This window comes from Elephas maximus, chromosome 5, assembly GCF_024166365.1.
Source record: "Elephas maximus indicus isolate mEleMax1 chromosome 5, mEleMax1 primary haplotype, whole genome shotgun sequence".
Classification (NCBI taxonomy): Eukaryota; Metazoa; Chordata; class Mammalia; order Proboscidea; family Elephantidae; genus Elephas; species Elephas maximus.
Window position 1 is genome coordinate 115,479,207 of NC_064823.1, and position 22,831 is coordinate 115,502,037.

The following is a 22,831-nucleotide window of genomic DNA, read 5'->3' on the forward strand; positions in this document are numbered from 1 at the left end:
AGCAGAGGAATAATCAAAGACAGACCAAAAGTAGTCCTCTAAAATGTTGTACATTTAAGTTCAGTAATTTGACACTACGTTTTCATTTCAGTGCTGAGATCTCCATGTTAAGATTATATGCCATATCTTGATTTTTATTGTGTGTTATTAGGAAGGAAACCCTGGTGACAGTGTGTGTGTTAAGAGTTCAGCTGCTAATCAAAAGGTCAGCTGTTCGAATCCACCAGGCGCTCCTGAAAGCCCTATGGGGCAGTTCTGCTCTGTCCTATAGGGTCACTATGTGTCAGAATCGACTTGCTGGCAGTGGGTTTGGTTTTGGTGTTTGAATTATTAGGGAATCCTGACTAGGTTGAATACATTCTTACAGGCTATGAAGTAGACGGGGGATTAAGGCCTCTTACTTTGCATTTCTTGCCTCAAATAAATGATCTTATCTCAGAGTCGAATGGATATGTACACAAAGGAAACTGAATTTTTAAGATCTGTCCTTATCAGTTGTATGACTGTGCATAGTTCACTGTGTTTGTAAACCTTAACCAGTGTTATAAGATACTGTGTTTGGCTTTGGGCAAGCTTTTTTTTTTTTTTTTTTTTTTGACTGTAGCATCTGGTTAGAGTGTCAGAGTACAAATTTAGAAATTTATATATAGCCGGGACTTCATCTTTTCACCGACTGATTTGTTTTAAATTTCTTAAGTAAAGCTCCATTTGTTGGAGGATATTTCTGCATAAAATAATATGGAGGTATGTGTTTGATCCTTCTAAAAGACTTGACATTTAAACAAAGTAAGAAGCTGGATTATATAAGGACTTTAACACCAATAGTTATGTTACATAAAGCTTTGCATGTCATGAAAACTTAACATATTCTCAAGTGGAGTTACTCTCTATGCTTTATAATAACACATTTTTAGAGGCTGAGAAAGTTATGCTACAAATTTTAAGCTGTTTAAATAAGTTGTTGAAAGATTTATTGCTCTCTAACTCCTGATTTTAATTTACATAAATCATAGCTACTTTTATACACATTACTAATGAAAAATCTTGATTTATTAAATCAGATGCCTGAAATGCTGAATCTAATTTTAGAAAAGCTTTCCATAATTTTACCAAACTGAACAAATTTGATATATTTAACAATTGTTACTTGAATGTTTCTGATTAATGAATCTGGCTCTCAAAGTTAAGGCAGTTTATGTAATATAATTTGAAATTTATTATAAATAGCATTCCATAGATTACTGTAATTACATAGATTACTGCAAGTGATTTTTAAATTCACCCCTTGAAATAAAAAAAAAGTGTTTTGCAAAGAAAAATAAAGATTAAAATGTTAAGTTGGATAACATTATCTGTCCAGTTGAAAAGATTCTCAACTCCATTCTCTAATTTTCCTTCAAAGACCCACTGTTACCTCACTAACATCTTCTTCCACCACCTCCTCTTCCTGTCATTTTTTTTTTTCTTCCCTCTGGTTTTCGTAACTGTTAGGTCTTATTCAGGATCATACACTCCTCTTCACTCTTAGTTGTTGTCGTTAGTTGCCATTGGCTCAGTTCTGACTCATGGTGACCTTATGTGTAACACAAGAAAACACAGTGAAATGTTGCTCATGGGGAACTTACATAGAACAGAAGGAAAGGTTGCTGGGTCCTGTTCTGTCTTCATGATCGTTTGTATGTTTGAATCCATTTGTTGCAGCTATTCTTTCAATGCATCTCATTGAGGGTTTCTCTCGTTTTCATTGATCCTCTACTTTACCAAACATAATGTCCTTTTCTTGCCATTCATCTTTCCTGATAACATGTAAGTAAGTGAGCTGAGGTCTTGCTCTCTTTGCTTCAAAACTATGTAAAGTGTATAGAAAGAAAAACTATTCCTTTGGTGGAATTGAGCCTTGTTCCTTCTGACTCAGCACGAAGACCAGGTGCAGGATCCAGGGCAAGAGAAAAAGGTAAATGTCCCAAAACTTTTTTAGGAATTGTAAAATATAACTGGGAAATTGGTTTGTAGGGTTTTATTTTTATTTTAAGGAGCTTTGGTGGCATGTGGGTTAAGTGCTTGTCAGCTAACCCACTCAGTGGCTCTTCAAGAAAAAGGCCATCTGCTCCCATAAATATTACAGCCTAGAATATACTATGGAGCAGTTCTACTCTGTGACATGGGATTGCTATGAGTTGAAAATCAACTGGATGGCATCTAACTACAACATTTTTTTTTTTTTTTTTTTTTTGGTGAGTAGAGAGGCTGTTAGCAAATTTTAAAGCTATAGGAAAATCAAACTCAACTAGGATTTTTATCAGTCATTTACTTTTTGCTTTTGCTGATAGGATATATGAAAGTGCTTAAAGTGAAGAACTGAACTTGTTTAAGGGAAACTCTTAAACCTTAAACTCCTAAGAATAACATATTTTGAGAAGACTATTAGTTCTTTCAAACCAATTAAAATCAGTTTGGTCAAAGTCACAGTTCTAGTGTGTGAAAATGTCAGAAAAGGTAGTTGAAGATGCAGGTTTTGTAAGTGACTTTCTGCCATACATTTCATACCCTTCCCCCAATACTAAATTTGCCCATCCAAAGAATACCTTGTGCCCTGAGAGAAATCAGCCAAAACCACATCACCAATTAATCTTCGTAAATATCTCAAAAGAAATTTTCTTGACTTGTAATTTCGTAAGTACAAATTACTGTTCTTATTTTTCAGATGCCAACCTTGGGACAATATGACTCTGACTTTTATCAATCTCATTATACCATTGATAATCAGGAGCAGAGTTGCAATGATTCTAATGCCTATGATTATCTTTATGCATCTAGAAAGTAAGTTACTTTTTATGGAAGAAATATGCTATTACTTTAAGTAGTCATGGTAACATGGCATTCTAGGTAGGCAGTGTTTCCTTGAGGGGAGTGAAAGCTCTCTCCGGCATACCTCATTGAAGAGCCTAAGAAGAAATGTAAGAAGGGCAAGACGTTACTTCAGTTTTCCATACATACCCTTTATCACCTCTGGGCTGTTTATAAGTGAATTTCTTGTTTTCCTCTTTTCAAAATATCACTTAACAGGGAGACTGAATGCAGGTACTAAGCATTTTACCTGATTACTCTTTAGACCGCCACTTAAGAAACAATTCATTTAATTTTATAAACATTTATTGAGTGCCTGCCTTTGTGTTAAGGGTTAGGAATGATGACGCAAAGATAAAGAAGAAATCCATGGTCATTTTCTCATAAAATTTAGGAATTTATGTTGAGTAGATGGTCAATTAAATACGCAATTATAATACAGTATGAAAAGTGCTATGATGGAATAAAAATGTACATATTTCAAAATGAGTTATTGCACTTGAACATTCAACTTAAATTGAAAATAAAACAAAACAATTAAGAATTTACTATTTGTTCTTTACTAATGGAGAAAAGATGGCATTAAGATTGAGAAGAATTTGGTTCCACTTCTGGCTCTGTCATTCATTGTCTCTGTGACAGTGCGAAAGCCTTAATTTTGCTGAGTGTCATAATCTGAGAAATAAGGACATTAATAATACCTGCTTCATGGAACCCTCATGAAGAACAATTGTGATTATGGACAGGAAGCATGTTAAAGTAAAACAACTACATAAAAGCTATTTATTCATATAACTATAGCTTGCAAAGGCAATTGATACATTGTTGCCTAAAGTAATTAAAGCTTGTTTGGTTACAGGGTTGATTCTTAGATGTTGCTCTGTGGGTCTGGTTTAGTGGACTCTGAGAATGGTCAGGCTCTTCAACTTTCATAACTAAACATTTACTGAGCTCTTACTGTGTATTAGGAACCGTTCTGAGATTTATATAAATTAACTCACCGAGTCCCTAAACAAGCCCTGACATAGGTACTTTTTGTTATCTCCACTTTACATATGAGAAACCTCGGACACAGAGAAATTAAAGAACTTTCCCAAAATCACACACTAATAAAAAAATGGGGTTACAATTGTAGCCTAAGGTGTTTGATTAGGCCCATAACTGGGTTGGGTATATAATTTATTGCCAAACCAAAACATTTTTGAGAGTAAAATGGGTGCTATTAATAGTAATGTTGGGACAATAGGCATAAACTGGACCATCTTAAGAAAACTGTGGCGTGTGGTCACCGTACCTTCCCAATAGATCTATTTTTTTTATATATAACAAATACATCAAATTTATTAATTATGAAAGCTTATTTATTTTTTAACCCAGAAAACTACCTTAAAATCTCCAGATGGAAGGAAGAAATGACAGAAAAAAATATAACAGGCAGTGGGAAGTCTTGTGTCCCAACTCTGCCCAGGAAAACCTGGACACTGTTTTCATTGACTGGTGACTCCTGCAGACATGAGCAGATAGATGCAACATTAACAAGCTGCTTCCTGGCTACACCTACTGAACCACTGCCGTATGTGGGCAGGGGGAGGTAATGACATATAATGCTTTTTAAACAGATGAAGTAAATCATCTGGAATTTTATCTCATTCTCATCCCTATTCTATCCTCTCCAGCATTAGGCAGACTGCTTTAAGTATTTCATGAAGTGAAAAAATAATCTCTACACATATACAACTAAGCAAATTAAAAATGCTCTCAAAACTCTTTATAAAAAAAAGAGGGAAAATGACAAGTCTGTATAGAATTAGATCAACCATTGTAGAATCCAGCAAGAGGAAGAGAATTTGATTTATTTCATTTATGATTTATACTCTGGAGGAAATTATCTAGGTCAAGAAGCAACAGAAAATTGTTTTAGGCAGAGAAAGTATATGTGAGTTAGGGTATTACAGGATGGTCACTCAAAATATACAGTCCACAATGAGAGTTACCTAATAGCATGTTTCAGCTCTGTTCTTACCCTTTTTTTAGAAAAGAACCATCTGCCTTGAACCTTCTGTTTCTTTTTTCCATTCTCTTCTCCAGATGGGATAAGCATTTGGGTAGCCTCTGCAGTCTTCATTTTCAGACTAAACTGAGGAAAGCCCAACAGGAGACAGACAAAACTTTCTCTTTAAGCAGGGACTCATGGACCACAGCCTTCTCCCTCTAGCCTACCTGCCCCAATTTTCTTTCTCCATTTGATTACCCATATCAGCAATGCGGCTTAGTAGTTAAGAGTTCATCTGCTAACCAACAGGTCAGCAGTTCGAATCCACCAGCCTCTACTTGGAAACCCTATGGGACAGTTCTACTGTGTCCTATAGGGTCACTATGAGTTGAAATCGACTTGATGGCAACAGATTTTTTTTGATCAGTAATGTCCCGAAATGAAGATGATAAAGAGATGGAAATTAATATGACCAAGTGAGGAAGCCTCACAATTATATTGTATCAGGTTGATGGAGGAAGCCTCACGATTGTATTGTATCAGGTTGATGGCCTAGTGTGCCTCACATGCTCAGCATTTAAATCCAAGCCCTGATTTGGATGTGCTAACATTTCAATTCCAACCCACACTGCACATCTCAGGAATTAGGAAAAGGCATGTTGGCTGCGGTAGTTTTATGAGGTACGTAAAACATAGAGTCAGGTCAGTGATTTACCAGCGCACATCAAATGAACTGCAGAGATTTGGTCTTTTATTCATACAGTGAATAGTGTCAATTAAAATATATCCCAAATCAGAATAAGATGCTTATCATCCTGGCAAAAGACATAGGATTCTAGAAGATAGCTATAATCAATCAATAAATCAGTCTCCCCCAGATATATTATTGCTTGCTTTAAAAAACCTGTTCAGCTCAATGGCACACTTATCTAAAATCTGGTTGATTATGCCTACTAAGGCAATGAGGATATTTACCTTTAAAAACACGGATTCTTAATTTAGAGTAAACAAGGAAGAAAATCTTCATTTGAAACAAATCAACAAAACCCCCCAAAACTGAACTATGCAGTCATTTCACAAAACCAAAATCCCAACCCGTTGCTGTTGAGTGGATTCCTACTCACAGTGACCCTACAGGACAGAGTAGAGCTGCCCCCATAGGGCTTCCAATGCTGTAAATCTTTACAGAAGCACGCTGACACATCTTCCTCTTGCAAGGAGGTTGGTGGGTTCGAACCGTTGAACTTTCACTTAACCACTCCACCATCAGAGCATAAGAATTGTTTCCAACCACCTGTAGCCAGCTACCTATGCTATATTTTTCCTGTTTGTGGAAGTAGAAAATCTATTTTATTTGGAGAAAGAAAGAAATATTGCAGAGAGGTGAAAAGAACTGTAAAACTCTTTTTGAATATTTTAGTAAGAATTTAACAGACCAATACTGAGTCATCATCTTCCTGAACCCCAGATCTGATCTTCCTCTAGTATTTCAAACATAGTTAAGGGCATCACTGTGCTTGCAGGTGGACCAACCAGGACCTGAGAAAGCTGCACAACCCAGAGCTCTCCTCCCCCTTTCCCTAAACCACACTAAAATGGAACTGGTTTTACGATAAAGTCTTGCCAAGGGCTCTTAGAATGCCTGATTTTATGGGCTCAATTTGAGACTTACAGAAATAAAACTGGAATTTGAACCCAGGGAGTCTGACTCCAGAGGCCAGTTTCTCTAACTTCTCTACTGGATTCAAGATAAATCCTATCGTTGGCTATCGTTACAGGCATTGCAGAGTTGGGAAGTCAAAGAAGGGAAATATGACCAAGAATGTTGCTGATCTTTCTAAAGGAACCTTTAACAGTCAACTTCACATTTGCTTGAAATGATTTTTATAGGAAGAGGAAACATTCACTGACAAAGCTAATGTCTAAATCCTACAGTTAGAGTCCCGTGTTGGTTTTTGTTTTGGTATAATTCAGTTGACATTTTTTTCATCTGAAATAATGTACTAGGTTAGAAATCATCACAATGTCAGTATCTATCTCTTTATAGAGCTAATGAAAATGCTGTGTGTTCCATAAGAGGAGAAATATTTTGTTGGTAATACTCTGCAAAACTCCCATTGCTTTGCAAGGATACAGATACAATGTAACCTTAACATCCTAAGTATCAGTTATGCAGGGCTGTAGGCTTAGCAGAGCGATGGGTACGTGTCTGGTCCCATCCCCTCTGAAATTTTTTTTTTTTTTTTTTTTTTTTACCAGTGGGTATTGTAGGTTTGCAGGCTATCACAGAGAATCTAAGAGAACCTCATTGTCATAGCCATCCTGAGTTGGTGTGTAGCGTCAAGAAATATGGTCAAAATTATGATGGTTCTTGCAGGACAGAATCAATGTCACTGAATTGTACATGTAGAAATTCTTGAATTGCTGGATGTTTTGTTGTGTATATTTTCACCACAAAAAAATTATGGTTGTTCATAGCAGTTATGGAATTTGCTGTATGGGACTGTGGACTAATTGATTATTTTGGTTTTACTTGGGTTTTCTTCATTGTAATGTTGTGTGAAATTAAGTTAGAGTCAATACGTACAAAGTCAAAGGTAATAACAAAATTTTATTTTAGTCATATAGAATGTGTATGATAGATTTTGGCGTTTGAAGGATTTTGGGGTTTCCTTTGTAGGGCACATTTTAAAATTTTACTCTCTTAAATAAGTGATGGGGGATTTTTAGTATTATGTCCTCATCAAGAACAACAGAGGACAAGCTCCTGATAAAAGTTTTCTGTATGAGGGTGTAGAGAGATGGAGGAAAGAGTAAGGGCCAGGGTTTGATTGGTGATTGGTAGATTTTTTTTCTTTACTGTAAAAATGTGGGTTTTTTGGGGGGGTGGGTAGGCTGAGTCAACGTAACCACCCATGCTAAGTTTCCTCATTCAGAGATGCTGCTCAGCAGATTATGCTCATTGAAAGTTGATTTTCCGTTATTCATCAAAGCCAGGTTAGGAGCACCTGGGCATGGGTTATGGCTGGGGCAGATTATTCAATTGTCAGAGAAGCACAGTGCTTACCTTGCTTACCAGATCATTAGTAATGAACAATTTCACATTTCTTCACAACACATCAAAGATTTCTGCTTCTAAGTATGGGTGGCATCTGTGTCTCTCCCAACCCCACAACACTTTCCTACAGAATCAAAGCCTCTTTTCAATTTTACAATCCCTGACAGGAGTGATGACCCAGTAAGCAAGGTAAACACAACTAATCTGTAGTGAAATTGTTCACTACAGATGATCTGGTAAGCAAGATAACCGCCATGCTTACCTTGCCTATTGGATAATCTGCCCCTGGTTATGGAGAGGCTGGGACACTATGTCAGTGACATAGTCTTGCGTAGACACTGGTCCACTGAGCCGCCTATATTTGTTCCCTTTTACTCTTCTAGAAATGCTTATATTAAAAAACAAAAAAAATATGTAGGGGCATTTTGTCAACCAACATGCACTTCAGATTTTTATCATTTGTTTCTGAGGCACTGGGTTTTTTTGGGTTTCTGACAGTATTTTTGATGATATGCCTACTTTTCTGGAAGAAGGAAAAAGAAGGGTAGCACATGCCACATAACTGAAAGAACAACAGTATTTGGCAGTGTGCTGTGGGTAGGGCACTGACTAATGAATCTGTTAGTTCAGGTTTGAACCCCTGCTGAGGATTTGCATTTCTAACAAGTTCCTAGGTGCTGCTAGTTCTGTTGGTTAGGAACCAATTCTGAGAACCACTAATGGAGCAGTGGTCCTCACAATTTAGTGTACATAAGAATCACATGAGGATGTTGTTAAACTGTAGATTCTGATTCAGTACATCTGATGTGAAAATGCAGATTCTTAGCAGGGCTTTGAAGTGGAATGAACCCGTTCAGCCCTGGCTGTGGTAGATTCAAGAAATATTCCAAGTCCCTGCCCTCAGTGAACTTATGGTTGAATCAGTGAATAATAAAATCACTGTAGCTTTATTTTCTAAAAAATATCATTTTCCTTGTCAGGCTTATGCAAATAAAGAAGAATGAGAATGTTATAATTCTTAGACTGATATTAATGTTGGAAGGGAAGTATCTAAAGGCCTTTTGTAAGTATCAGCATAGAGCAATGGTAGGGAGCTACAAAGTTCAGAAGCTTGAACTGCGTTTTTAGTTTAGCTGAAGAGGCGGTAATGAAAGAAGCTTAAGCATGTTAATGGACAACTCCTTATGTCTCCTCTTCCTTCTCCAGGTAAGTTATTTAAAATGAACAAACAAACCTCACACTGTAACACCCTCTTTTCTTCCTTTGTCTAGCTCTAGCAAGAAGTCATTTATGAAGATTTTTATTTTCCAACTTTCATACACAAACGGTACAATAAAAAAATAAGTCAAGGAGGTATTGAAACATACTTCAGCAAAACAGAAATGCACATTTCAAAAGAGGGACAATAAAGCCAGCTACGGAATATGTTTAGCAAAGATAATTAGATTGGAAGTAACAGCCTGGGAAGGGCAACAATCAGCTTATGTATTTCTTTTTCCAATGAATTTACCATAATATTAAAATTGTGATTTTTACTTGTGGCTCCCACCAATTTAAACGGGCTGTCATGGTTTGTCATTGCCCCGAAAGTCAGCGAAAAAGTGACATTATATGGGACAGAGCACTGCTCAGAAAACTTCAATTTAAAGCTCAATACCAGCAATTTTATTGTGTGATATTGAGCAAGTCATTCAGTCTCTGCGAACCTCTATTTTATTCTGAAAGTGGGATTAACCATCAGTTTTTAACTTTACAGAGCTGGATTAAAACCCTTTGCTGTTGAGTCAATTCCGACTCACAGCAAACCTATAGGACAGGGTAGAGCTGCCCCATAGTGTTCCAAGAGTAGCTGGTGGATTCCAACTGCCTACATTTTGGTTACCACGCAAACACTTAACCACTGGGGCCACCAGGGCTCTACAGAGTTGGATTAAGTGAGAACATATGAAAGAATATTATACATGCTCAATAAATATTAGTTTATTAGGCATCCTTCCAGAAGCCATTTCTTGGTCAGATATTTCACTTAAAAAAAAAAAAAATTATTGCTGTTGTTGTTGAGTATATACACAGCAGAACATATTCAACAATTTCTACCTGTTCATTCAATTTATTGATTAAAGTTAAACTTTAAGGAATTTATTCCTTCCATGGGTAAAAACTCATGGGTGAATGCTATGTGCATTTATGAGAGGGAAAATTTTAGTCTCCTTTACTGATTTGTCGTGATACTCCTTTCTTAGATATATAAATGCCAGTATTTTTTTTTTTTCCTAGACAACAAGGAAGTGAGCAGCCTCCGCCTGCCTCTTTTTTTCCACCAGAGATGCTGACACCATCAGGTTACACAGGACAATTTTTTCAACCAATATCCACCCCAGATTATTATTCACAATCTCCTTACATTGACAGTTTTGATGAAGAGCCTCCTTTGCTAGAAGATAAGTTAAGGAAGTGTTAGTAATGGGTGTATAGCCTGAAGAATAATTGCAATAATCAACACTTAATGTGTGCTGTCAGCCTGCTGTGTGCTGTGGTTTATGTATGATTGTTCTGTGTATAAATAAGGATTTACCAGAACCACTGGAAGTTTGTTGCATGTTTGCATGGCACAGATCGGCAGTAGACGCATGTTATTGATATGACGTTGCTGCTGTTGCTAAAATTTTTTTGCACCCTTTCTTAAATTTGGACACCCCAGCCATGTCTAGACAACAGTAAAGATATCTTTTGGAAGAGTCGTTATATCAAAGTGACCATGCCTCCCAGCCTAGTTAATGAAGCATTTCATAATGGCATATTTCAAATTGGTATTTTCTGTTATGCTTCAAATACTTAAACATTTTTTTCCTGCACCATTTATTGAAAATTATTCCTTTTCTACTGCTCTGAAATATCTCTATTGTTGTATATTAAACTATTATGCATCCTCCCCTTATATCCCTTTAAATTTGAAGAGGAAAAATACCGGGTTTCTACTTCCACTTCATATAGCTCAGAGTGAATTTTTAGATTTTTTGCCCTCTTTGTGATTATCTTCTCAAATGTGTAGGATGTTAGAATAGAGAGCTCCTAATATAGTTTTGTCTTTTGAACCTATGAACTATCTAAACTTCTGCTCCAATATAAACTTCAGGCTGGATGACTTTGTGAAGCCCTCAAGCCTTGACTCTCTTAAAGCCATAAAAAAAAACTCTTTAAGCCATGGACTGGATTTTTAGGATAAGTTGGAAAATGGCATTTTCTAGCTTTTATTGAGCACACAGAAAAATAGCCTATAAAATTATGAAGCAATAATAATTAATATTCTTTGAACAAAAGCATGTTGTTTGAAAATGTGTTTATTTCTTAAATGTTTTATAGTCTAAAACACTTTGGTTAACTTTTGCAATTTGTTAACATATCATTTTGAAGAATAATAGTCAATTCAAAGCTGTTGGGCCAGAAAAAATTTCTGTGATATTTGGCATTTTGTATTTGTAGCATGACTGATTTTTATATTTGAAAGGCCAATGCCAAAATTTGCATAGGAAATAAAGATATTAATTCATTTTTATAGCATATATATCATATACTTTACTACCACTAAAAACCACTAGATGACAGCAAAACAAAGTTTATATTCACATTTCACAGAAGTTACATCTTTTATTTTGTATAATAAAGTTTTAAATTAGGGTACCTAAAATTAATAAATACTTATAATTCAATTGCACATCTTATAATAATAAGGTGAAACAAATATTGCAAAAATATATTTCTGCAGAAAACATACAAAATTTTTTCCTCATAAAAATCTTTAGTAAACCTTACGTTCACTCACTGTCTCATGATTCAGTATTGAAGCATGTGCAGAGGCTAATTACACTATCAATAAGTGGTTGAAATCCCTAATAATGTCCCATAAAGCATTTTCCATCTGAGTTACTTGAAGAATAATTATGTTTTTTGGGAAAAAGGAATTTAAAATCAAAGGCCACTTTATTGTGGCAAATACAGAAAACATTGTTAGTATAAATATGAAAACCGAATATAAAGTTAGAAAACAACATAAGCCTCAGGCAAAATTAACTTAAACTATAGTACTATTTTTGAAAAATCTGCCTTAGACATTTTAACCTTATTTTAACCTTCGTGAGCTGTTCATACTCTCCAAAGTGTACATGCATTAAAAAATGTGCAACTACACCATGAGAATATAAGATGAAACCTGGAAGTTGAAGTTTATTTGCTCACTCTTAATTTACTGAGTCAAATTCTTTCCTTTTGAGCTTGGGAAAATAAATTTCAATTTGGGCATGAAACTAGGGAAAGAGTGCCTTTTCTATTCGAGCTAAGACTGATGTCTGGCTGACCCTCTGAAAATTTCTGGGTCTGTTTTAGAGCAAGGCCCCTCTCTATCCTGGGGGTCATTAAAAGTCTGTATTGTATTCTACATATAGAATATAAACTTTGCAGGTGTACATATGGTATATGCCACTGTAAAGGAAGTTTAGCTATACCTTGTATCTGACCAAGGAGAGTTGCTGAATCCTGGAAAGGTATAGTTGAATGCCACCTACAAAAGAACTTCAGAAAGACAGTCCTTTTTATGGGAGAATTAGGCTCAATTAAAGAAAGAAAGAAAACAACCAATCAATACGGGAGTGGATGCACATTGGCTCAACCGCAACTACATGTAAGTTTTCAAATATTACTTTTGGAAATTCTTTGCTCCTCTGACTTTGGAGTATAATGTTGTGGTCGTTAAAAGAGTAGGCTCTGGAAGACGACCCAGTGTCGAAACCTGTATTTTTGAGTTGGCCCCCCCTTTTTGGAAGTAAATTGCCTGACCTTTCTCCCTAATCCGTCTTCATCTGAAAGCCCTGCTGAAGTCTGTTTGGCATCGTAGAAACATGCTCAGCTTCCACTAACAGACAGGTGGTGGCTGCACTTAAGGTGGATTGGCCAGGCATTGAACCCCAGTCTCCCACATGGAAGGCTAGAATCCCGCCATTCAACCACCACTGCCTCCTGTTTCTATGTTAGTGAATGTCCAATGGCTAAGTGTGTTTTTTTCTTTAATAGAGATGATGTAAGAGGAGCAGAATCTAGCAGAGGGGTCTGTGAGGCGGCAGTCAGAATTCTTTGGGAGGGCAGTGGAAAAAAATAAAATTAGAAATGTGTTTATCATTTGGACTCATGACACTGAAACCCATTTATTTTGGATATCTTATTCTAATGCCATCACTCATAAAAGGGAATGGTTAACTCTTTTCAAGGACTTAATCTTTGACTATACAGACTCAGCCGCATGGTGCGCTGACCTTATAAAAATACGCATAAACGTTATGATTAGGAGCCCTGGTGGCGCAGTAATTAAAGTGATCAACTGCTAACCCAAAGTTCGGTGGTTCAAAACCACCAGTGGCGCTGCAGGAAAAAGATGTGGCAGTCTGCTTTCATAGATATTTACAGGCTTGGAAACCCCATGGGGTCGCTATGAGTCAGAACTGATTAGCAGCAGTGGGCTTTTTTTTTTTTTCCCCCCCACATTATGGTTACATTTTCCTCTTTTCTCCTCCACTGAGTTTCAGGTAGCTAGCATAAAATTGCTCTTCTCATCAAACAGTGGAAGTAAATCTCCAGACCTAGACTAAATATCTTTAGATAGTACTGGTAATTTAAAATTTTTGCCAAGTTTGAGATGACAAAATTTCGGAAGATTAGCAATTGAAAATATGGAAAAAGGATATTTAAGTAGGCAATAAGAGAGGACTTGCACTCTGTTAGCTACAATTTCATTTTTTACTGTGTAATATCCATTTCCAAGTTTTTAAGTAGGTTTAAGCCTGTATTTGCTGCATAAGTCAGGAAAATTTTTCCTTGATAGAATTATTTCTTTAAGATTTCCTTATCTCATTATTTGGGAACAAAAGACTCTTTAAAAAAAAAAAGTTATTTTATATTACATAGGTCTGATTTTTTTTTTTTTTTTCTTATCAGTTGCCAGTGAGTTTGCTTATGGCAGCCCCACGTGTGTCAGAATAGAACTATGCTCCATAGGGTTTTAAGTGACTGATTTTTCAGAAGTAGATTGCCAGGCTTTTTTTCCGATGTGCCTCTGGGTTAGATTGGCAGGCTTTTTTTCTGATGTGCCTCTGGGTTAGATTGCCAGGCTTTTTTTTCTGATGTGCCTCTGTCTGGGTGGACTGGAGCCTCCAACCTTTCTGTTTGCAGCCAGGTGTGTTAATTGTTTGCACCACCCAGGGGCTCCAAATATGATAACCCTTAATTAAAAAATATTATGTTATTTTCCTATATTTATATTATCTCCTTTCTTTTCCTTCTGCAGAACTTGGAATCAATTTTGATCACATTTGGCAAAAAACCCTGACAGTGTTAAACCCACTGAAATCAGCAGATGGCAGCATTATGAATGAAACAGATCTTGCTGGTCCCATTCTTTTTTGCCTTGCCCTGGGAGCCACCCTGCTTATGGTAATGAAAGGCAGCAAGCACCAGATTTTAATGCTTGTCCTTTCTAGTCTCAGTGTTGAAGAGAGCTTTGTAAACACAGAAGAAATTATATCACATAGAGTAGAAACTGCTCAACTCAAGACTTCATTTTTGGCAAGAGAGACATAGTTAAGTGAACCATAGTGACAAAAAGAAACTGCCATCATGAACTAGATAAAATATATAAATTTAAATGGATTTAAAGAAAAAACACCCTGTCAAATTTTTATCAAAGCAAGAGATGGTTTATGCCTTACTCTTCATTTTGTTATTCAGAAATGACTGTCAGTGTGGAATAGTTGAAGAAACACATGGGTTTAGGCTGTACAAGGCTGTGTCATTGCCTGTTTACGTGAGAGTTCTGTTGTGACACTGGGCTAATCCTTTCTCCTCTTTGCTCCTCATTTTCTTTGCTAGGGTACATCTCAAGAGTATTTCTAACACCCTGTGAGATATGAGATGGCTCTCCTTGTTGCTGTTGGGCTACTATGAATAAATTGACTTGCAGCAATAACATGATTTATTTATTCAACTTACGTATTTTCTCTGTTACTTTAGTTTTCTGCTACAGGAAGGCATTGCTTCCTAATTTCAATGCTTTTGTGTATAGGCTACTTTGATTCTTTATGTTTAGCAGTAATGATATTGAGAATCACCAAAAAAGTAAGGAAAAGCATATTTCTACCTAAATAAACTTTAGAAGACACTCTAGCTGATGGTTTAGAAAAAGACTTGATAAAAAAGAAGAAATAAGAAGAGGTCTGTGAGTTTAGACCAAGAAGAAAATAGAAATACATTAAAAACAGAATGAGAAAGATGTTTTAAGCCAGTCTGAAAAGCGTAGTTACATTAAGGCACAGATAGATAAACTTGGCAGGAGAAATAGTACAGCAAATTTAAGATTCTAGGAAAAGCCATTTAAATAATTATTTAGTCTCCTTTCTCTTCTTACTGCTCTCTACTTCCCACAATATTAATTTTTTTTTAAATGTGGCTACAATTTTTAATACTACCTGTAAAATTTATTTGCAACTAAATAGGTTTTTCATTTTTAATATATTAATTACACAATACTAATCAAAATATAGATAGCAATCTAATTTCTTCATGGTATTGTGACCAGTAATCACATTATATTTATTCAGTGCAATTGTATTTAGTGAGAACACCTTTTTTTTTCCTGCGAACTACAACAAATGCAAATTCGCTGTAACTCAAACACTGTATCAACTAGAGTTTTAATTTAGTCTCTAACCTTCCTTCTTCTGTCTTTGTCACAGTAATCTGATAATCTTAGAAGAAGGCCATGTCAATTAATCAAACAGTCAGAAACAATCAGTTTAATACATTAACTCATCTTTCTTTTTCAAGTCATTCATGATACAGCTGTTGGCTTTTCTGTAGAAAACGTTGCTGTTAACATTCCTTTAAAGGAAAACATCATTGTTGTTAGTTGCAGTTGAGTCAGTTTTGACTCATTTGAACCCTGTGTGTACAGAGTAGAACTGCTCCCTAGGGTTTTCAAGGCTGTAATCTTTTGGAAGCAGATGCCCAGGTCTGTCTTTCAAGGCGACTTTAGGTGGGTTTGGAGCCCTGGTGGTACAATGGTTAAGAGCTACAGCTGCTAACCAAAAGGCCAGCAGTTCAAATCCACCAGCTGCTCCTTGAAGACCTTATGGCCCAGTTCTACTCTGTCCTATTGGGTCACTATGAGTCAGAATTGACTTGACAGCAACGGGTTTGGGTTTTTGTTTGTTTGTTTTGGGTGGGCTTAACTGCTAACTTTCGGGCTAGTAGTTGAGTACTTAACTATTTACACCACTAGGAATTCCTAAAAGGAAAGCATTAATACTATTAAAATCTCCCTTGGATGTTTTTAGTGTTAGTCAAAGTTATTTAAATATTCTATCTTTTGTTTTAAATCCAAAAGTAGGACAGGCACAGAACTCTAAGCTTGTAGGGAGAAAAGTGGACCCATTCTCAACTGTGCCACTCGCTGTGTTCTTGAAACCCTTGTCTCGTATTTCTGGACCTTATTTCTTCATTTTGAGAACAAAGAGAGTTTAAGTGATTCTTCAGGTTTTTCTGAATCATTTTTTGCCATGATTTGGATTTTAACATTAGATGTGGTAACTTCAGAATTGATTCTGAGAAATATTGAACAGTAAGTCAACAACATGGCTCCAAACCAAAAAACAAAAACCTGGTTATTACTTGAAGTAAGATTTAACACAGAACCCATTGAATCTAGTTTATCTCTGCCCCAGATATCTAGAATTCAAATGTAAGGGGTGATTTTATGGAATGGTATAGGCATTGTGCTAGAGGAAAAAAAAAAATTTTTTTTTTTTTAAAGCGTAACTAAAATCTAGAAACAATACCCAAATCTATTCACTGTGTCCTGAAATGTAAGGCTCATCATCACACACATCATTTTATTTATTTATATTGATAAGGTACAGTATTTTTTAGTGGGCTTTCTCCAGGTTGAAGGAGACAAACCAAAGAAAATAGCTTCAAACATTTAACATAAATTTAGTTTTACTTATTCTTACCTCCCCCACCAATTTTTTTCCCTCTCAACACCATGAAGACAAGTGGTTAAAAGCTATGTTTCCTTTTAATTTTTCCGGTAGAGTTACGAATGTGATTCTGGAAAAGGAAAATGCATGGCCAATCTAAAAGTATAATCAGAAGAATAATAAGTATTTTGAATCAAGATGTGTTAATAAGGTTGTAGGAAAGAATCCTGAGAAATTTTGAGGTAAAAAACTCAATTTTTGAGGTAAAAGCTATTATTAGAATTTGAAAACAATTAAAAAATGGCAGTGTCCTCAGCCAAATGGAATTATAGCTTAAATTGGGTAACTTAACAAAAGAAACAGATGAAGAGAAAGGTCATTTATTAATATGGAAAGGCACAATTTTACTACAAATTATCTCTATCACTCCCCTATTTGCCCACCCATTCATAAAAAATGCCTTTTGGGATTGGGAAGCTCCAGTATGTGTCCTTTGACTGTAAGGAAGAGTTGCCTTTCACCATTACAGCAAACACTACCTCGGAATATTTCCATCCAATTAAAATACTAAGTAGAATGCTTCCGTAGAACATGAAAGTGACTTTGAAATTGTCATTGTTTTCTAAGGTGGAGCAAATCCACGCAACAGAACAGTGCATGACTGATTTTTTTTTTTTATTATGCCCATCAATAGCTTTATTTTATAAAATACAGAATGTAAAAAAAAAAAAAAAGAATACACCCAATGACAACTTATCTGTACCTAATGCAGGATAGAATTCTGACAGTATAGCCCAGGGAAGTTTTGTAAAAGGACTTAGTAGTTACCAGCCTCTCCAATTATGGAGGAAGAGGAGTCCAAAATAGCTGGAAAATTTTGAACAACAATGAAATGGTCATAACATTCTCCACTACCCTTATACCCATTGCCCTTGAGTTGAGTCTGACTCATAGCGACACTATAGGACGGAGTAGAACTGCCCATAAGGTTTCCGAGGAGGGCCTGGTGGATTTGAACTGCCGACATTTTGGTTAGCAGCCAAACTCTTAACTACTAAGCCACCAGGTTTTCTTCCATTACGCTTAGTCGCTTGCAAAATAATTTCTTTAATTCTGTAAAACATAAGGATTTCATGGATTACAGTCATGGAGAAGGAAAAATGACAGCTAAAAAGCTCTCTCTGAATCAATTTGCCAGACCCTTCATTGATCTATACAATTCCTATGAAAACCGGAGTCAGCCTGTTTGATGTTTATCTAGATTTTCTAATCAACTCAATGTAAATATAAAATATAAATGGAGTCTTTACGGGAGCTTGTCCGGTAACAAATGTTAGAATATACCTTACTGAATTAACAGTAGATTTTGACTTTCACTGGGTGAGTTAATTGAGGCTATTTTATCTCTTAGTCCCTAGTACCTTGTGTATGATGATTATTTTTATGAGTCCCCCTCAGATTAGTGGTGTGCCCTGAGCACTTCTAGCTTCCTTTATCAGTCCTCCTTTTATGCTTTGTTACCACCACTGCCATCGAGTGGATTCCGACTCATAACGACCCTATAGGACAGAGTAGAACCGCCCCTGTAGAGTTTCCAAGGAGTGCCTGGCGGATTCGAACTGCCGACCTCTTGATTAGCAGCTGTAGCACTTAACCATTACGCCACTGATTTGTTACCAGGTAGTTTATATAAATCAGCTTTGAACAAAATATGTTCAATGAAACTGGTGATAGGAATTATGAAAAACAATGATTCTGTGGTCAAATAAGTTTGGAATATACTGGGTTAAATAAAGTCCAGTAAGCCTTGTTATTTTAGGACTTGTTACAGCTCCTATAAATGTTAAGGGCCTGAATTTTAGAGCCAGACTTTCTGGGTTCAAATCTGAGCTCCACCACATAGCATTACGTTACCTTGGGCAATTTACTTAACCTCTCTTGCCATCAGTTTCTTCATGTGGAAAATTGGTATAATAATGGTACATATTTCATAAGATTTTGTGGATTAAGGAGGCCTGGTGACACAGTGGTTGAGAATTCAGCTGCTAACCAGAAAGTCAGCAGTTAGAATCCACCAGCCACTGCTTGGAAACCCTATGGGGCAGTTCTATTCTATCCTACACCGTTGCTATGAGCTGGAATCATCTGGATGGCAAAGGGTTTGATTTTTTTGGTTTGGTGTGAATTAAATAAGCTAATATATGTGGAACACTTAGAATAGGCCTGACCTAGTAATACTACAGATGTTTGAAGACTAAATTGAATTTTTTTATTCATTTATTAATTCATCCCATTATACAACATATATTGGGAGAAAATACATTGTTACTTATGCCTTGTGCCCTTAATAGAAAATCTATGATAATAAATAGAAACCTAGCAACATTTCATTTTTCTATGGCATGCTTGCCCCATCCAAAGTATAGTTAGATATGTTTGATTTTAGGACCTGAATTTATTTTACAGCCAGTGTTTTTTTCTAGAACTCCCAGTTTCCTCATGATGGTGCTATAAATATGTGGAACAATGTTGGACTGGCTTTAAAATGTTTTCTCTGCTTTACTGACATTCTGATTTCCTCTTGATGTTTTTTGTGTTCATACTGTTTTCTTTCCATTGTTTTAGGCAGGGAAAGTTCACTTTGGCTATGTGTACGGCATGAGTGCCATTGGCTGCATTGGGATCCATGCCTTACTGAACCTGATGAGCTCTTCAGAGGTGTCCTATGGCTGTGTGGCAAGTGTGCTTGGTTACTGCTTGCTCCCCATGGTCATCCTGTCCAGCTGTGCCATCTTCTTTTCACTGCAGTAAGTGTCTGTGTGAGCTAATAGACCCCACATGCACAATTATCACTAAGGTTTGCCACACTGAGCAAAAGTTAACCTCTTTCTGATCATATGGGTAATGGAATTCAGGAAACTATGGCTATTAGAAGCTTCACACAGATTCAGGAAAGTATACCAGTTGTTGTCTCAGGTGCTGTTCCTAGTCTGATGATTTAAAAAAAATTAAATAAACCAAGTTATCTCTAAAACTGGCTTTTTTTTTTTAAGCTGTCACATTCTTCATTGTGAACTGTTGTCATGGGTAATGCAACAACTATAGAAAAGTCACTTGTTTGATTTTGGAAGGGTGACTGGGTGGTGAACACTGACAAATTGCTTCAACTCCAGGCATTCTGTCTTCTAAGCTAGAAGCAACTGTTCTTTCTCAACTGGACTCCTTGCAGCATGGAGTTCCCAGGGACGCTAATGACGATGTTAATGCTTGAGACTGTTACAGCATTTCCTTCACTTAGTTGGTATTTGTAATTCAAAACTATTAATAAGGATGCAGTAGATATACATTTCTGTCAGGTGCTTTCCCTGGACATATGCATGCCACTATCACTTAGGTTTGCATAGTGGTGAAGAGCTATGTCTGCTAACCAAAAGGCCTTGGCAGTTGAAATCTGCCAGCCGTTCCTGGGAAACCCTATGGGGCAGTTCTACTCTCTTACAGAGTTGCTATGAGTTGGAATTGACTCCACTGCAACGAGTTTGTGGGTTTTTTTTTTTTTTTTTTTGGATCACTTAGGTTGGAGACAGCAGATTGTCACATAGTCCTTTGTCACCTGCTGTGCTCTGAAACCACCTAAAAATAAACATTTCCCATCAGTGCTCATTCTTCCACGCTTGCAGAAAACATAGTTTGAATTTTCTTTTTGTTGATCCAAGTCATGGGTTATTAATACTATATTGCATAGATAGTATATGAAGAATTTACCAATGCCACTGATAAATATCTTAGAAAAACCGTTAATATTTTGTTTTGATTTAGTATCACAAAACTTTTTTCATAACATTCTTGAAAATGACTCAGTTGGAAATTTTTTTTAATTTTTGTTTTAATGCGATGTCATTTTTAAAATAACATTTCGGAGAATGACTTGCAGCAAGCATTTATGTGATCAGCAAGGACTCCACTTTTTAAAAAGAGGAACATGACCGAAAATGGATACCGTTTGACATTTTAGTACACAGTTTAGACTCTGTAACTTCTGTTTTGTTAGACGCTTTTGCCAAACAATATTATTAGGACCCACCCTTTAAAAATTTCCAAGTTTTAACATTATTTTCAGCAAAGTTGAGATTCGTGGTATCTTGAATGACTCTTGATGATTAGGGGTAGAAAATAAAAACTAAAATTCTTGGATTTTGAAGGTCTTGTGAAGCCTGGACCTCTTTTATCAGATTTTCATCCTTAAATTGATTGCTAAAAGGGGAATAAACTACCTGATCCCTAAGACCATTAAACCCAAAATTTTTGGGGGGACATATTACTATATTATTCAAATTAATCATATGTAATTTTATATTTTTGTTCACAAAAAGCTATAAATTAATTTTATATTTTTGTTCACAAAAAGCTATAAATTACTCTAGAAATGATTCATAATAGGTATCAATTAAATCAAAGTGTGTAATATTTATTGGAATGTCTTTTAGATATTTTGGTTTATTTATAACTTAAAGGCATTATTAGCTATGCTATATAGTTTGTAATTTTTTTGCTTTGCCTTGGTTATTAAAAGTAGGCATTTCTGTCATTCTTATGTATAAATAATAAACATATTTCTCAACTTCAGATTCAATGCAGGAGTGAGTAAGGCAGCACTGTTTGATGGTTGAAAGAATAATGTGCTAGAAGATAGGCGATCTTGACCTAATGCCTACTTTACTACGTGATTTTTCCCAAATCATATCATTGCTTTAAAGCTGGGGACAAGATGGCCTCCTGAGGCCTTTCCTAGCTCTTATTTTTTATTTTCCTAAATAATGCATTCTGTCTTGCATATAATGAAGGGAATTCGCTCTTTACCACCTCCCTCTCCCAATTTGCCCCCCAGGGTGACTAAGATTAATTACCTGACTTACTCATTTGTTCTTGAAGAACCAATTGCCGCCCTAGTTACTTTTTGAGTAGACCGATTTGAACAAATTTATTTCAATATTCTGAAAAACCCACACATACCAAATGGATATTCACAGATGAGGTCAGAGGCCACACACATATGTGCTCCTCTGTTCCATGTGTTCCCTACTTGAGCTGCGTTGGGCTTTGCTAGCCAAGATACAACCTCAGGAAGAGCACCCAGAAACAGTGGGAACAAAAGTCACTCGACTGGAATGTAAATCCATTATTCTTTCTGCCCACATTGTGGGTCAATTTAAGAAGAGAGTAGTAGAAAGGTAATATGTAGCCATAAGACAAGGCTCTAAATATATTTTATATAAGAGCATTTTAGGAGTTGGGATTTGAATGTTGACAGATAAGATTGGCTGCAAATGAATTCTTCTGTTTCTAAATGAAGGTTTACTGAAGTTTAAAATGTTTGTATGTTAGCCTTAGATGGTGAATTTGACTCAAAAATTTTCTAACTGGCAGAGGCCTTTGAGTTCATATGGTTCACCACACCCTTTTTACAAATGGAGAATATTTTATAAATATTATACTGAAGACATTTCAGAGGCAGCTCTGACTCAATTGTCTCATTTTCTCATGATGTAAGGTAATCATTTACTTTGTCTTTGCAATAGGGGAGCCATTGGAACCGTGTTGGCACTGGTCATCATTGGCTGGTGTAGCCTCTCAGCTTCTAAAATCTTCATTTCGTCCTTGGCCATGGAAGGACAACAGCTTCTCATTGCCTACCCTTGTGCCTTACTTTATGGACTTTTTGCCCTCTTAACTATTTTCTGAAAGTGCTTTAAGTGTCCTTACAAGATTATTCTGGAAATGCTCTCTAATTCAAATTTTGTCATATGATTTCTGTTATATTGCTGTTAAGAAAACAATAAGCAGAGAGACAAAAAAGCACTTAAGGATGGTGCTCTAACAGCGTATTAGGTTTGAAAGATGGTTTGCTTTTTG

The 22,831-nt window shown here is 36.2% G+C and overlaps 1 protein-coding gene across 1 annotated transcript in view; it reads left to right on the forward strand.

Moving 5' to 3' along the window:
- YIPF7 (Yip1 domain family member 7) overlaps positions 1-22,737 on the forward strand; it is a 47,882-nt gene extending 25,145 nt beyond the window's left edge. The window contains 5 exon segments of the mRNA XM_049886321.1: positions 2,705-2,820; positions 10,176-10,354; positions 14,233-14,378; positions 19,544-19,725; positions 22,498-22,737. Of these exon segments, the coding sequence (XP_049742278.1) occupies positions 2,705-2,820; positions 10,176-10,354; positions 14,233-14,378; positions 19,544-19,725; positions 22,498-22,660 (786 nt within the window). The 3' untranslated portion in view covers positions 22,661-22,737.
- The last annotated feature ends 94 nt before the right edge of the window (positions 22,738-22,831 follow it).